The sequence below is a fragment of the Bombyx mandarina genome, chromosome 04, assembly GCF_030267445.1.
Source record: "Bombyx mandarina strain Sakado chromosome 04, ASM3026744v2".
NCBI lineage: Eukaryota > Metazoa > Arthropoda > Insecta > Lepidoptera > Bombycidae > Bombyx > Bombyx mandarina.
In genome coordinates, this window is record NC_143211.1 from 13,140,246 (window position 1) to 13,157,333 (window position 17,088).

At 35.3% G+C, this 17,088-nt stretch overlaps 1 protein-coding gene across 1 annotated transcript; it reads left to right on the forward strand.

Annotated features, from left to right (window-relative positions):
* Positions 1-555: 555 nt before the first annotated feature.
* LOC114252066 (chymotrypsin-1) lies at positions 556-5,996 on the forward strand. The gene is made up of 4 exons (XM_028186550.2): positions 556-1,234; positions 1,410-1,639; positions 2,331-2,506; positions 5,546-5,996. Exons 1-4 carry the CDS (start codon positions 925-927, stop codon positions 5,721-5,723), a joined length of 894 nt encoding a protein of 297 aa, XP_028042351.2. The 5' UTR covers positions 556-924; the 3' UTR covers positions 5,724-5,996.
* Positions 5,997-17,088: the final 11,092 nt, after the last annotated feature.

Below are 17,088 nucleotides of genomic sequence, written 5' to 3' on the forward strand. Positions count from 1 at the left end.
AAACAGTGAACAATAAGGTTCAGGTAAGAGGTCCTCACAAGAGGTCCTACCACCAGTAAAAGGTTGACATTATTAAAAAAAACAGTACATTATCTACTGCCAGATATAGGATTCCGTATAATTTAGTTATGAGTAAATACAACGACGAGTGTGATTTCAATAGTTTCGATAGAATGTGTAAGTGTCTTGGATTAATATTGAAGTCTATCGAAAAACGGAATATTCTGTCTGCGAACAGGGATTCGATAACAGGGAGTCGACAGCACACAATCATTATACCTGTAAATCCAGACAGTGCCCGCCTCGCACCCGAGATTCAGCAGTAGTTTTGCCTGTTTGAATGCGCATATTATTATACAAATGTCTTGTCTTTGTTACGCTTGTACGAATTTCATGATTGGTACTCTGATGAATTTTCAATGCCTTCAATTAAATCTCTGTTGCTTTACTGAAAACTTTACATACTATTTTTTCTTGTAAAACTCTTATCCTGTATTTTTTTTAAACTCCAAAAAAAGAAGAAGATTTTTTGGGAGAAATTATTACATAGTCCTATTATTAGCCTCTGTCAGCGCTCATTGTGTATATCATCTGTCATTTTGTCACTTTTATTTGTTAGAAGGTTCATTTAAGCATTCCATTATTAATTGCACCAGTCCTACTTTATTGTGAGGATTGCATCTTTCATGAGCATCAACAATTCCAGCGACACACAACTGTATACTAAAATATCTACTTAGGGTACTAAAAAGTTAACAGCCGAATTAAATTTGTTCAAGTACACATTAAATTAGTAAAGTCATTAGGATTCCCATAAAAAGTCAATCGACCGAATAGGTAGGCTTATTGCTTGAAAATATATTGCTTATTTCGATTTATTAACTGGTTTAATGATTGTAAATTTACTCAATACATACAAGAACTATGTATCAATTAACTCATCACCATGTTATGAGTCTCATACTTCTAAACATAGTTTATTCAAGTGACGTATTAGACGAAAAAGTGATTCCTAGAATATTAAATTTACACCCGATTCAGCATACGACTTCACATATGGAGGGTAAAGTGGTAGGAGGGAAATCAGGTTCTCTCGAGCAGTTTCCTTTTCAAGCACAAGTATACAATTTAGGTGCTATTTGTGCTGGGACTATATTAAACAGCTGGACAATACTGACGGTGGCTCATTGCTTTGATCACAATAAGAATGTCCGAGAGTTGGAAGCGCAGACGGGTGGGTATAAATATTTTCACTACCAATGATAGTGAAAATTATATTTTTTTATGAAAATTTTAAGTTCGTATTTGGAAATAATATTTGTCATCTTATGGCTTTATCTTGGTTAGGGTTTAATCTCTACGATTTAGTGTCATTATAAATATTTGACCACTTGTAACTTTTATTGTAGGTTCAAAATACTTATATGACCTCAAAGCAAAAAAGTATAACGTCCGTTCCTTGGTCGTTCACAAAGCGTATAACACGACAGCTCAATTCAGCAACGACATTGCTCTGATCTTCTTGACTAGGCCCGTAGAATTCGGGAAGCTAGTGCAGAAAGGTATTCTGGTTGATAATGGAAAATGGATGTCTAAGTATGAAAAAAACTTTATTGTCAGTGGCTGGGGATGGACACAGGTACATTAATATTTTGTCAAATATTCTGTCAGTTTGTAAAGTTCAAATCGATGAAGTAATGCCTACTTATTAAATCCTATTAACTAATATATTACCGGGACTTTCATGAGATTAAAACAGGTGGTTTATTTTTTCTCAACCAAGTAAAAAATATTGACATTAATATTAATGGCGAAAAGAGAGTTTCGGGGTAAATGACACAATATACCCAATTTATTCATTGGCTCTGTATTCTTGGATTCGATGGCTCGAACGGGAATGACTTGCGTGTCTATTGGAAAACTCGTAACTGCAATGCGAAACATATTTAAACCATATTTCTTTATGTATATAAAAATCATAATTATACCTTAAAATAGCTTTACTTATAAATCCTTAATCACTGTTATAATTTTAATTTGGCTTCGAAAATGTTAGGAAGTTGTCCTAAACATATTATGGTTCCAATCAACAGTTTGTATCATTTCCTACTAACTGACTTATAGACAAAGTTATGATACAAAAAAAATCAAATTCGATATAATTAACACCTGTGTTCTTAAGGAAATCATATGCACTGGAGATCGGTAACGTGACCTTATCGTAATTATTTGAATCACCGAATTTTTTTGTGAGTTTGTTCGCAAATATTTTGATACGATTGTAGAATCATGGTGACGTGTGAATTCGCTCCAATTAATAAAATTTTCAGTATGGAGGGCCAATATCACAGCGTGGATTACTGACGACACATCTGAGATACATTCCATCTCGGCAGTGTGGTAGATTTCACAATCTCAGCCTCACCCCAGACATGTTTTGTTTGTATGGGGATGGTGAAAGGGATACTTGTAAGGGTGATTCAGGCACTGGAGTACTTTGGAATGGGTAAGGAATTTTTGGTGGAATTCTTAATTGACTTTTCAATTTTAGCTTATAGGGCTCACTTAAATTAATTTTTTATTAGACAATAACTTTAGATAGTTTTAAATGAATCTTTTTCCGAATACATATTATGTTTTCATTTGTGGACTTGTAGGATAAAAGAGAATTATTATTGTTGTATTTATCCACAGCTTGTGGAAGGAGTCCTACTCAATAATTACTAGTGATGCTTACACGACATACGGTCGCCAACGATGGGTCTTAGTATACAGAGGGCTTAAAATAACTAAAACGCCTCTCCGAGTCCCTGATAACGTGTATACTAAATTTCACGACGATCGATTGAGTAGAGGAGACATAACAAATAAAATAACTCACTTTCGTATTTTTATTATTGAGTATGGATAATGAAGAATAGATATTGATATATATCTGTACTTCACAGACAGTAAAACTAGTTTAGATTTTTTTTATAATTGTTAACTGTTAGGGCGTACATAATAACAAAGAAAGTTAGGTTAACCTTTTGTTTTTAAACAATTTTATACCCATTAGGCAATGTAAAACGTTGGGTGGGTAGCGTGTTTTTGAAATCACGTGTATTAAACAAGGGTTAGAAGCAAGCACGTGCTCTAATTCAAGGGCGAGGTAGTTGTGCGTTCTGACAAGGTTCTCATGTTTATTAAGGACGGAAATTGGATTGGTTAATAAAACAAACAGAAAAGGATTTGGTTTAAAGATTATTTACATTTTCAACTCCCACATGTATAACCTAGATAAGATACTACCTATTAAGTTTCTTATTTCATTTAAAGATTTAGGAAAACGTTTGTTCGAACATCTTAATTTATTGATTTATTTAATACTAGCGACCCGCCCTCGCTTCGCTTCGGAAACATTAAAACACACATGAAACAAAAAAAAAAATAAAAAAAAAAAAAAAAAGTAGCCTATGTTCATCAGGGACAATTTCGGCTTCTAATGGAAAAAGAATTTTTCAAATCGGTCCAGTAGTTTCGGAGCCTATTCGAAACAAACGAACAAACAAATCTTTCCTCTTTATAATATTAGTATAGATATAGACTAGCTGAACCGGCAAACTTCGTAGTGCCTCAATCGATAAATAAAAGACCTAAACTTTTGTATAAAATAAACTTAAAACAAACAAAGGGAATCCATCCGACGGGGGACACATCAAAGGAAAAACAAAATTGTTATTTTTATTTAATTCCGAGCATTTTCATATTAATTTACCTTTTAAACCTCCTCTGGACTTCTACAAATAATTCTAGACCAAAATTAGCCAAATCGGTCCAGCCGTTCTCGAGTTTTAGCGAGACTAACGAACAGCAATTCAATCATATATACCTATATATATATATATATATATATATATATATAGGTATAGAAGATAGATAATAATGTCTGTATAAAAGCCGTTATGTGTAAGTTGTCTATTTGGTATCAGATTTTATTTTGTAGGTATATTAATCTTTTTAGAAATCGTCTGAAATTATAATATTTCGTTAGGTATTATGGAATTAATTTATAGCGTCTAAAAATAGCATTTGGGTACGTATTTTGTTTTAACATACAATTCATTATTTTAATGTAAATAAAAGTAATGCAGAGATTCACCGCATTTTAGTAAAACTTTAAGGTGAAGGTTCTTTGGCCGAAAAATGTATTGAAACTGGTTTGTAGGTTTTAAAAGTGATGATCTTGATTTTGAAGAAAGACGAAATAAAGTTTTAGATACAAATGGATTTAGATTTGAATGATATGATTTTTTTATATCTCTAAAAACACTTTTTTTTTCAATAGAAAACGTTACGAAATCGAGTTCAAAACTTTTTATTGAAATTAGACTACAAATAACAAAACAAACTGCTCGTCGAAATAAAGGGTCAATTTATTTAGAAATCCAGTTACTATTACTCAATGGCATCAAACTATGGCTCAATCCAAAACTATTAGTTTGCTCTACGTAAATAGAACTACGTTAGAAACTCGCGGGTGAGTACCAATTTTTTAAATGAAATACGTATTTATAACATATGTTCATGATTTACTTCCCGGTGAAGAAATAACATCGTGTAATAAAAATCAAACCCACAAAATTATAATATGCGTGATTAGTGATGGTGGGACGACTTGTAAGTCCGCACGAGTAGCTACCACCACCCTGCCTATTTTTGTGGTAAAGAAGTAATAATGCGTTTCGGTTTGAACGGTGGAGCAACAGTTGTATTATAAGCTGATACCTTAGAATTCATATCTCAAGGTGGGCGGCTGCATTTACGTTGTTGATGTCTATGGGCCAACCACTTAACACTACGCGGGCCGTGAACTCGTCCTCCCGTCAAACCGATAAAAATAAGGAAATATATAATATATACAATGGCACATGATCGTTATTTTCAACCGGCCACATGGCAAACGTTCAATTACTTAATTATTTGTACCTAATGCACGTTACTGATTGAAAATCATTTAACAACTATATAATAATTAACAACTATCTTTTTTTTTTTTTATTGCTTAGATGGGTGGACGAGCTCACAGCCCACCTGGTGTTAAGTGGTTACTGGAGCCCATGGACATCTACAACGTAAATGCGCCACCCACCTTGAGATATAAGTTCTAAGGTCTCAGTATAGTTACAACGGCTGCCCCACCCTTCAAACCGAAACGCATTACTGCTTCACGGCAGAAATAGGCAGGGCGGTGGTACCTACCCGCGCTGACTCTTAAGAGGTCCTACCACCAGTAGTTACGCAAATTATAATTTTGCGGGTTTCATTTTTATTACACGATGTTATTCATTCACCGTGGAAATCAATCGTGAACATTTGTTGAGTACGTATTTCATTAGAAAAATTGGTACCCGCCTGCGGGATTCGAACACCGGTGCATCAACACGAATGCACCGGACGTCTTATCCGTTAGGCCACGACGACTTAAATCTATTCTTAGCGCTAATGCTTGTGCGCCATCCAGTTAATGAGTTATCGAGATATTGACGAGACAGTTGTTATGCAGGTACATCGTGGGGATCACTTCACACGGAGACGGCTGCGCGAAGAAATATAAGCCGAGTGTTTATACCAACGTTTGGTATTTCAGAGGGTGGATCGAAAAACATATAAACAAATTTTTTAAGGCGTTTTGCAAGTTTAACCAAATATCCGTACAAAAGAAATTAAAGACGAAAACGTAACATGGACACTTTGCTGTCTTTGTAAATAATGTTGATTAAATAACAAGAAATATTAGAAAAAAAAACTGTGTTGCTTTATTGTATCTTGATTTATTTCGACTAGATGATGACCGAGCTTTGCTCGTTTTTTTTTTTTTGATAACGCCATCATGTTGTGTCTTTAAAGCGGCTAGTTGCCCTCAATTAAGAAAAATAGTATTATTATTCGCCAATAGATGTCGGGAAGAGTTGATTATTGAAAACAAGAATAAAACAACATTTTCTGAAAATAAATCGTAGCTAGATCGATTTATCGCCCCCGAAATCCCCTGTATACTAAATTTTATGAAAATCGTTGGAGCCGTTTCCGAGATTCAGATTATATACAAGAATTGCTCGTTTAAAGGTATAATAAGATAAAATGTTCGAATAGTAAGCAGTAGCTGTATGTAGCAGAAGAGTTTATTAAACAGTCGATTGATCAATGAAATCTAAATCTATAAAATTATTTTATATGAAGACTTTTTTCTTTTTTTTTCTATCTATTCTAGTGACCGCGAGTGGTCATACTAGATTCACCGAGTGAGTAGGTGAGCTCACGGGGCTCCAACCAGAGGACGATGTTAACACTAGCTCTAGCAAGAGCAGTGCTTCGCAAAATCTACCACCTGATCGGAAACGCGACCCACTGAGAAGATCCGGCGAGAAATTCAGTGGACTGTGTCTATGGGTTAGTTTACTCGCCGAACCCTTCGACGCGAGAGACGGTTCGACGAGAACGGTGACCGGTGCTTGAGGTACCTAAAATCACCGTAAGTAGATCGGGAATGAACACTGCTCAAAGCGGAAAACATCCCAGAAGCATAAGGTTTTGCACATTGTATTTTTTTTGAAGTCTTTTCTTCTAAGATGTATAGAATTTGAGAATTCATGGATCATTTATTTATATAAAACTTGAAATTTGATGGCAGTAATATTGTACATATTAAAAAAAATTGCAATTTGAATAGCTTTCGATATATTATAGTATAATCTAGACCACTAGCGCTATAATCTATACTAATATTATAAAGCTGAAGAGTTTGTTTGTTTGAACGCGCTAATCTCAGGAACTATTGGTCCGATTTGAAAAATTCTATCAGTATCAGATAGCTCATTTATTGAGGTAGGCTATAAGTATAAAACTTTACGCTAAGACCAATACAAGCGGAGCACCAATAAAGAATGTTTCAAAATCGGGGTATTTTTCTTTTTTGAGAGTGAAAGTTTCGCTAAAATAATGTATGCCAAATTGTTCCCCTTTAAAAGTTTTAAAAAGAAGGTGTTTTTATAAAGATGATATTAATCCCTATCCAAAGAAATACGTTATACATCAAAACAGTGAAACACCTAAATCACTTCATGACTTTGACAATTATAGATTGTTCTGGATTTCTCCAGGATCCTCTCATCAGATCTTGATCATTACAGGACCATTCGGGAAGTCTACCATTTCGAACAAAAAAAGAAAAAAGAATTATCAGAATCGGTTCAAGCATTCTCGAGAAATCGGTGAACAGACATAGATAAAATATTATGGTCGAATTGATAACTTCCTCTTTTGGAGTCGGTTAAAAAGTGTGATTTTGGTAGCTTAAATAGCTCCTTAACATTCTGTTATTCAAAAATATTTTCACTTTCTACGTAAATGAAGAGTCAGGTAAAATTTTGCGTTATGCCAATGTTAAGTATTCTACGCGGTCGAAGTCGCGGGCAAAAGCTAGTATTAAAATAAAGCGCTCATGATTTTTTTGGTATCTAGACAATTTCGTTGTAGCGTGTTTAACATTTTAGCGGATTACAGCGAATAAGTTTAAATTGAGACAGAGAGAGCGTCTACACAGCTGTGAAACTATTCAAATAAATTTAAAATAATGTTCAATGTCTCGAGAATAAGTGGTCTTGTACATTTTCCCCGCGTCACGTGATGTCTTCATGATTGTCTCTGTTTCTACGCTTCTTTCGCAAGCGTGACCTCTTCGTTAATAGCGAAATGTTTATATTAATTCATATATAAATTAAACAGACCTCATAACAAACATGATCGAATACAAAATGACATAAATATAATTGGGAACTGCAAAACCCTGTGCTATTTGATAATATTTTCTGTGTGGTTATAATATTTTGTATTGAATGAGAAATACTTTGGTATAAGCAAAGATCAAAATGTAAGTAAGACCTATTAAAATTATCTATATATTAATACGTGAAGCAAAAACTTTGTATCCCTTTTACGAAAATTGCGCGGACGGAGGATTATGAAATTTTCTACACTTATAGAGAATATAGAGAAGAAGTGCACAATGCTAATATTTTTTTAAAATAATGCATAAAAGATACATTAAATCAATAAAGAAAACAGTACACACACTACATACCATGTATTTGACGCACACACGCATGCATACTATTTATTGTCAAACTTTTGTTCTTGACGTCTGTGGTCAAATTGAGGAGGTCAAGTGCTTTTGTCTTTATTAATATTTTTTTATAGTGTAGCCTTGGCGAAATTTGTGATTATAGAAGTATAAAATACAATTATAATAGTGTACAAACTTACAATTCTAATTAATTATAGTCGAATTTCGACTACTGCGGGACCTCTATTTTTATAATTACGTTTACTAGTGGTATATTGCGAGCCAGCATGTATGGCTACCACCATCCTGTCCATTTTAACAGCCAAGCAGTTATGTGTTTTGGTTTGAAGAGCCGTTAACCAATATAATAGAATTATAGATTTATTTTCAAATGTCAGCAAACCTAATATCAGGTGGGTGGCGAGCATGGTCGCTCATTCACATAAAATTAAATGAAAAAGTTGATTGAACTAAAACTTATGTACCTATGAAAATGAGAAACGTTCATCAATATTGCGAATTTTGGTTCGTCTATTTATTTATTTATATATTTTTTATTGCTTAGATGGGTGGACGAGCTCACAGCCCACCTGGTGTTAAGTGGTTACTGGAGCCCATAGACATCTACAACGTAAATGCGCCACCCATCTTGAGATATAAGTTCTAAGTATAGTTACAACGGCTGCCTCACACTTCAAACCGAAACGCATTACTGCTTCAAGGCAGAAATAGGCAGGGTGGTGGTCCCTACCCGTGCGGACTCACAAGAGGTCCTACCACCAGTAATTACGCAAATTATAATTTTGCGGATTTGATTATTGATTTTTGATGATTTATTATTAATGTCTTCAAACGAAACTATTCCTACTAGATGATTGTATTGTAGACCACAGGGATACCGCTATCGCTGACGCGACGTTTCTAAGACACCCGATTAATGATCTAAAATTAAATTTGAAGCAAAATCGCCAGACTTTACAGTTAGGTACTAGCTGGTACATAATATATTTTGTATTTATTATATTTATTATTTGGGTACTTATAGGGTGTCTTGTGAGCTCTGAAGGGTAGATACCATTGGCTATTTCTGCCGTAAAGCCGTCTATGCAATAAATATTTTATTTTAAAGATTTAAAGATCGTGTATAAATTCATTAGTAAAAGTTTAATTTAATTTAAGATACAATGTTTATCTAACGGCATACCTTACAATCTCAATCATGTAATCAATCTCTTACAATGTAGGTAATTGAGTATTTCAATATTTACATAAGGCAACCGAGTTCAATCGTCCTTGGATTGCGAAACAACACAATGTATTTAAATTATACGAATGTCGGTTAACAATGTACTTTATGTGCTTGTATATAAAGTTGAGTCTTGAAAAGATAAAACTGGATAATTGCGTGTCCGATTACATATTTTATAACGTATTGTCCCGTTGTTGGAATTCACGATTGATGTTCGAAAGTAATTTTATAATTTGTAACCCTTATGCGAACATAAACTGTACCTTATGTACGCTATTACGTAAGGGTTTTTTACCACGGTCTTAAATTAACCAATAGATAGACACAGCTCACTGAGTTTCTCGCTGGATCTTCTCAGTGGGTCGCGTTTCCGATCCGGTGATAGATTCTGCGAAGCACTGCACTTGCTAGGGCCAGTGTTAGCAACACCTCCGGTTTGAGCCCCAAGAGCTCACCTACACGCTAGGACAACGCTAGTATAGCCTCACAAGGCTATCAATCAGCATAGGTAGGAAAGAAATAAAAATACTCAATAGGTGTCAGCGTGCTGCTTTTCCGAATATCACAATTAAATGTCAGGCGGTTCAGAATAGTCTCGCTTAGTTTAGAATCATTAATTCGTGCTTCCTTACTTTGCTTAGCGATAAAGGGCTACTGGCAACACTGTTTACACTTACTGTAAAAGATTACGCTTTCAAATCTTCAAATTTCTATGTCCAAGGGTTACTTACTATATTAGTGTTAAGTTTATGGGTTTTGGGCGGGTAAGAATGAGCGTGCGTCGATGATCGTGATGATTGAAGATCCATTTCTATCCGTATGTATCATAGCTTGTTGTAGTATATGAAAGAATTGGGTTTGTTATAAATGAAAACCGCTATAGTAGTTAGAAGCGGAGCTAGTAAAATTTGTAATGATAGACTGAGTCGCAGATCGAGTATTCTATTTTTTAATGTTCACTGGATACATAAATTTGTTTGTTTCATCTAGTTTACGACGATTTAAGAGGTATTCGTAGGCGGCGCAGTGGGCTGACTGCTTATGTAATTTTATTAACTTACCCGTAGGAAACGGACGCAAAAATTAGATTCAGTTAAAAGAGCATTGAAGTAGTTTCGACAGTTATTTTTGGTTATTACGATCATTTTGGATAGCAGAAGTAAATGAGCATGTGATTCATGTTTCTAACTTAACAAAAATTGTTTTAAGCGCCATCTATTAGTGCATAATAGTACTATTAAGACATCACGACCGAGTGCTACATTCAAGTACATTAAATTTTTTATCTCAAAACTAGATGGCGTTAATAAAGAATATCTATAGAAACTCAATATTTTACTATTTGAATCTGCCGATTAATATAATACTATGCCGACTGATTAAATAAGAATGCAGGCTGTGGGATATAATGAAAATCACTGTAAAATAATAATTGTTGTTTACTGCTCTGTCCTAGCTATTGACGTTAATGTTGACCATAATGTTTTTGTTTATAAATGATGTTAATTTGGCGTTTTACAATATTGGCCATTTGAAACGTAGTTTACTTATGGTTGATAATAAATTCTAAATTCAAATGAATTTTATCCTAAAGTAATTGAATTCTATTTTTAAGTCAGCCATTTTTTTATTGATTAGTGTATCGTCTTCAACATATTTGTATTTTTTCATCAATGTATCCATACGATACAAATACTTTATGGAATACAAGTGACGTCGTGATAGTCATGGCGTACAAACAGCTCACAACTTTAATGACGTGTACGGAGTAAACACTACAAACGAACGCATGACGCGGTAATGGTTTGAAAGCTTCCGATATGGAAAGCTTAATCTAAAAAATGAACCCCATGGTCACCTGAAAACTATATAAAGATGTTAATCAACGAATTGAGGCCGTCAGCGCAAAAGTGGCTTAAGTTTATAATAGTTAGTATGGAGATAATGAGGTTCGAATTTACCTTTACAATAATACTTCGTAGGCAAAAAAAATATGCGCTAAAAGGATGTTTACAAAGTCATCTGTTTTCTACGGATGAAACTAGGGATAGGACGATTTTGCATCAAAATTTATTATGTTTTAAATAAATTGCAATACATAAGCACGAATATGAATTGTGGGTTAGGCCACTTTTGCGCTGACGCCCTCAATTAAAGGCGATATCTTAAACTGACGATACTCAATCTGCCGCTGAGCTAGCAGCAACAACGTTGGCATCAAAACGATATTGGTCAGTTTGCGTCAAATTGGCAAGGTAAAAAAGGATTAATTTTGATAATCAAATAACGTAGATAATAATATGTAATTTTATTTACGCCAAAATAACTTCTCATTATTTAGATTTCTATTTTGATTATAATTAACTGTACTTGATAAAAAGGCAATCTCTCTCTCTTCGATCGGTTCCTCACTGCTGAGGATCGTGACTCCGTCCGATTTCGTCAACCAACTGTCTCCATCGATCCCGCCCTGCAGCCAAAAAAAAAAAAAGGCAATCATGGTTTTTAAAAACCTTTGCATTTGAGTAACGCCAAAAATACGTTTAATGTCCCATTATTTTGGCTTGGCTATGCTTTGGTATTGCTAACATCCATTAGTAATGGTGATCATGGACCATCAGGTGCTCCGTATGTTGCTCGTTCATCTACAAAGCCAATAAGAACTGCTGTTGCTATAATTCTAAAATACTTACGTTATCATTTCAACTCCTATGGCAAATGCTAGGTTTTTAATCAACATCATTTTTACTAGTGGTAGGACCTCTTGTGAGTCCGCGCGGTTGGGTACCACCGCCCTGCCTATTTCTGCCGTGAAGCGAAGCAGTAATGCGTTTTGGTTTGAAGGGTGGGGCAGCCGTTGTAACTATACGTGAGATCTTAGAACTTATATCTCAAGATGGGTGGCGCATTTACGTTGTAGATGTCTATGGGCTCCAGTAACCACTTAACACCAGGTGGGCTGTGAGCACGTCCACCCATCAGGCAATAAAAAAATAAAATAAAAAATCATTACAGAATATTTTGTTCCTTATTAGAACAAACTGAAACAATACTACGACGTAAGCAAGTAGGGAACAGTGGGAATAGTAACAAACCGATAAAGTTTTCGTATTTCAAACTACAGTTCGCAATTGTGCTTCTGTGGAACAAATCACAAGTATTAATACCGTTCTTTGTATTTTTTTCAAAGATGTATTTTTCTCGTTTTAGCTGTGTTATTGATTTGAGCTATGAAGCGAAAGAAATTTTTACGTTCGTGATTTTTGTATTACGCAAATTCATTTGATTCAAGCATCGAAGCAAATGGCTTGTGTTTTTAACAAGTGATTGTTTCAGCTATGATATATTATACGATTTTTTTTAATAATTCCTACAGCCCACACTACTACTTTCGTAAAATTCAATTCGTAAAAGCTTTTCTCGGAATCGTGAACATAGGAGAGCACGTGGCCGCGTTCTGCGTCATTGAAGCGACTTCGAAGTTCGGCACGTGTCTCTATATTTTCAGTTTCTCCGAAGTCATTTAAGTAAAGATTTTATATTAACGGACAAATAGACAGCTTGATAGATTGTAGCAATCTTAGGAACTTCTCCGAGCTTCTCCGTTCTTCTCTTCTCCGTCACTATAAACAACAAACTGCAACTGTTTGGCATTAAGGAGTAATTGGCGATCGCTATTCCACCGTCCCCAAAAAGTCTGTCAGCCTGTTTGGGTTGCTGACCGCCTCGAAGAGAAACTTTCGGAATCCGATTTGCATAATCCAATAAGCGGCTCCACTGCATTCAAATAGCCTTCAGCAGATCCCAATCTGGTGTAAAGAGTGGAGTGTCAGAAACAACAAAGCTTGAAGCAAAGTGAACACTTTTATCCATATGAATACTTGAGAATGAAGAAGCAAAGTGAACACTTTATTGTATTGACAGAGCAGTTCTCCCACCCTTGAAATATGGTACGTGATAACTTACTAAATCAGGATGATGGTCCTAGGTAGCTTCTGTATGGCGTGCATCCACAGTGACACAAAAAAAAGATAGCGAAGAGTTTGGGCTACTGCGAGAAAACGTTTTTATTTTGTTCCGAAAAAAAAAAAAAAACTACAGAAGATATAGAAGGCGTAGTCATTTTATTTCGGGTCGCAATTCAGGAGTCAATGGTAGCTGATACGGTAAATGGCCAGAAACTGAATTGCTGTAGGGGGAGGCTCTATAACCCACACACAGGTTTTGGACAGAGAATGTGCAACACAATCTGCGGTGAAGTACTTAGTGTGTTCCGCGAGCCCTGTTATCGTATTGTCTGTGCGAGAAGCCTACGAGACACGGGGTCACAATTTGAGTCGTAGCTAGCCGAAGTGCTCTCAACAAACTCATTGCTAAAATTCTACAAATCGATTCTGCACAAATTCTTCTACACAAATGAGGAAAGTTACGAATCAATGATATAATCATATACATGGCAAAATAAATCCTGGAAGAGAACATTCAAAACGAGAGATTAAAATGAAGCTGGACAGCTCACTGAGTTTCTCACCGGATCCTCTCGGTGAGTCGCGTTCCAATCCGTTTTGGATTCTGCGAAGCACTGCTTTTGCTAGGGCTAGTGTCACCAAATTCTCTCAGGTTGAGCCCGTGGGCTCTCCTACCGGAGTCTATAGACATCTACAACGCAAATGCCGCCACCCACCTTAAGATATGAGTTCTAAGGTCTCAGTATAGTTACAACGGCTGCCCCATCCTTCAAATCGAAACGTATTACTGCTTCACATCAGAAAATAGGCAGGGTGGTGGTACCTACCCGTGTGGACTCACAACCAGTAATTACGCAAATTATAATTTTTTATAATTTTTATTACACGACGTTATTCCTTCACCGTGGAAGTCAATCGTGAACATTTGTTAAGTACGTATTTCATTAGAAAAATTGGTACCTGCCGGCGAGATTTGAACACCGGTGCATCGCAAGATACGAATGCACCGGACGCCTTATTCTTTAGGCTACTATGATTTCAAAGAGAAGCCAACAACAGAGACTGAATGTGGGTTTGCCAAAATGCACAACGAAGTAAGAGACTTCGTATAGAATGAATGTGCTTACACATTCTATCAAACCGCTGTTCAAATGACATCTTGTTATTGACCTCAAAGTCTACATTCAATAATTAGTGTTGAAATATAAAAATATTACTTACATCTTTTCGAAGTACTGTAGACTTATATAGTTGATAAGAGTACTCACATAATTTACGAGCTGGCGCAGCTGTTACGATTTTACCGTTTTATATTATGGTTTTTATTACAGCTCCATACGTGTACGTACCAAAAAGTTTTTTACTATTATATTTTTATGTACCTACGTAAATATTTTTATATAACTTAAGACGAACGGTAAAGAAAAAACTTTGTTGAATGTATTTCACTTCTTTTAAGAAAACACGTACATATGTCGTCGTGGCTTAAGGGATAAGACGTCCGGTGCATTCGTATTGAGCGATGCACCGGTGTTCGAATCCAAGGCGGGTACCAATTTTTCAAAAAATACGTACTCAACAAATGTTCACGATTGACTTCCACGGTGAAGGAATAAATTCGTGTAATAAAAATGAAACCCGCAAAATTATATTATAATTTGCGTAATTACTGGTGGTAGGACCTATTGTGAGTCCGCGCGGGTAGGTAACACCGCCCTGCCTATTTCAGCCGTGAAGCAGTAATGCGTTTCGGATTGATGGGTGGGGCAGCCGTTGTAACTATACTTAAGACCTTAGAACTTATATCTCAAGGTGGGTGGCGAATTTACGTCGTAGATGTCTATGGGCTCCAGTAACCACTTAACACCAGGTAGGCTGTTAGTTCGTCCACCCATCTTGCAATAACAAAAAAAAAAAACTTAAAGAAGCGATTTTTGGTTACAAATTGTCGCGTCTGTCATTAGCTGGGTGATTAAATCTTGTTTACGCTCCTGCTCACTAATCAAATATTACACTTATGGCATCCTTGACCTTATCTAATATAGTTAAAAGATTCACATTAACATACTACCACTCACGGCTCACTGATCCATTATCTACGACCACCCGAATTACCCAAGTAAATATTATAAGTTGTCGAATGCACTGAAGAACACCGTAATCGGATATTGCAAGTTACAAAAAGAAAAAAAGATAGTCTTAAGTTTGCGTTATATGAATAAACCTAAGAATATTTTATCATTTGCGTAATTGTGTATCCATGACATGTAAATATATAAGATCTCAATGTTTTTGCTTGAATCCGCACTTGTTGGTCTCTTGAGAGAAAAACTCAGTTTTTTTCGTGAATGCTTTTAGGTACGAATTCATCACTAAAGCGAGCTGTTAGCGAGTCCGCTTTGTGCTCTTAGAAGCGCTATAGTCGTAATTCTAACAGCATTCTCGTGTCGCATATCACGTGTTTGTGAATTGTAAAGGGAATACTCGTGTGTCTCACAGTACGGCACAAAGCGACGGGTAAATGTACTGTGCCCCTATCCATTTCGGCTGACAAACGACACGTTTGCTCATCAATGGGCAAAATTTGCTCGCTTACTTTGAATCTACGGAATGACGAATAAGATTCGTTGGATTTTATTCGTAATCGTCGCTTTAGATTACTGTCACGTATCGGAATAGAGTCACTGGAATTTCACAGAAGAGTTTTTAGGCGGGCCTTCCTTAATAGATGTTGATTAGGTTTCTGTGAATGTTCGGCGTTTAGAATTGCACGTGTCTTTTTATCAACTTCAACGAGAATAGATATTAATTCGAAGCGTAGTTTTGTTATTGTTTGTTTATTTTTACATAACTGTTAACATTGTCAACATCGTCGCCGCTATGAATAAAAAACTTAACAATACGGTGAATGTACATAAAAGCACACATTTTATTCTTTTAGCTAAAATAATGAGCGTGTAAATTGGGTACATATACTTTTGTATGTAATCACGGATAGAGTTTATACATAATAGATTGAATGTGACAAGTTTGTGTTCTACTGTGAATATTATATCAATATAATTTACGATATAACTTAATTATTTTACCTAAGTGGATGACCTCTTAACTGACCTAATAAAAAAAGGGATTGCCGGATCTTACTCAACCACGTAAAGTTAAAGTTTCAATTGCTTTGATTGTTTTACCGTGCATGTATGTATGAAATATGTTTCGCTGTAGGCCCGTGTGGGTTTGCAACAAATTCTAACACGTATTATATAGTATAATCTATAAAATATAAATAATAAGGACGATTTTAATGGATAGTTGATGGACGTGCAGCAAAAGATCCACTCAAAGATCGTATCGTAAGTATTTTGATTAATGGTCGGATATATTAATACATATATAACTAGTGATCCCGCTGTAGTCGAAATTTGACTATAATTAATTGAAATTATAAGTTTGAACATTATTATGGTTATATTGTCAAAGACTATTATACTTCTATAATCACAGAGACTACACTATAGACAAATAATATTAAAGATAAACAATATTAACCTATTTTCAATTTGACCGCAGACTTTAAGCATTCACTAAAATTTGACAATAAACAAAGAGTATATCTACATATGTGTATGTGTCAAATACATGGCAGTGTGTGTAATGTTTTCTTTATTGATTTAATGTATCTTTTATGCATTATTTTTAAAAAACATTAGCATGTGCACTCCTTCTCTATATTCTCTATAAGTGTGGAAAAATTCATACTCCGCGCAATT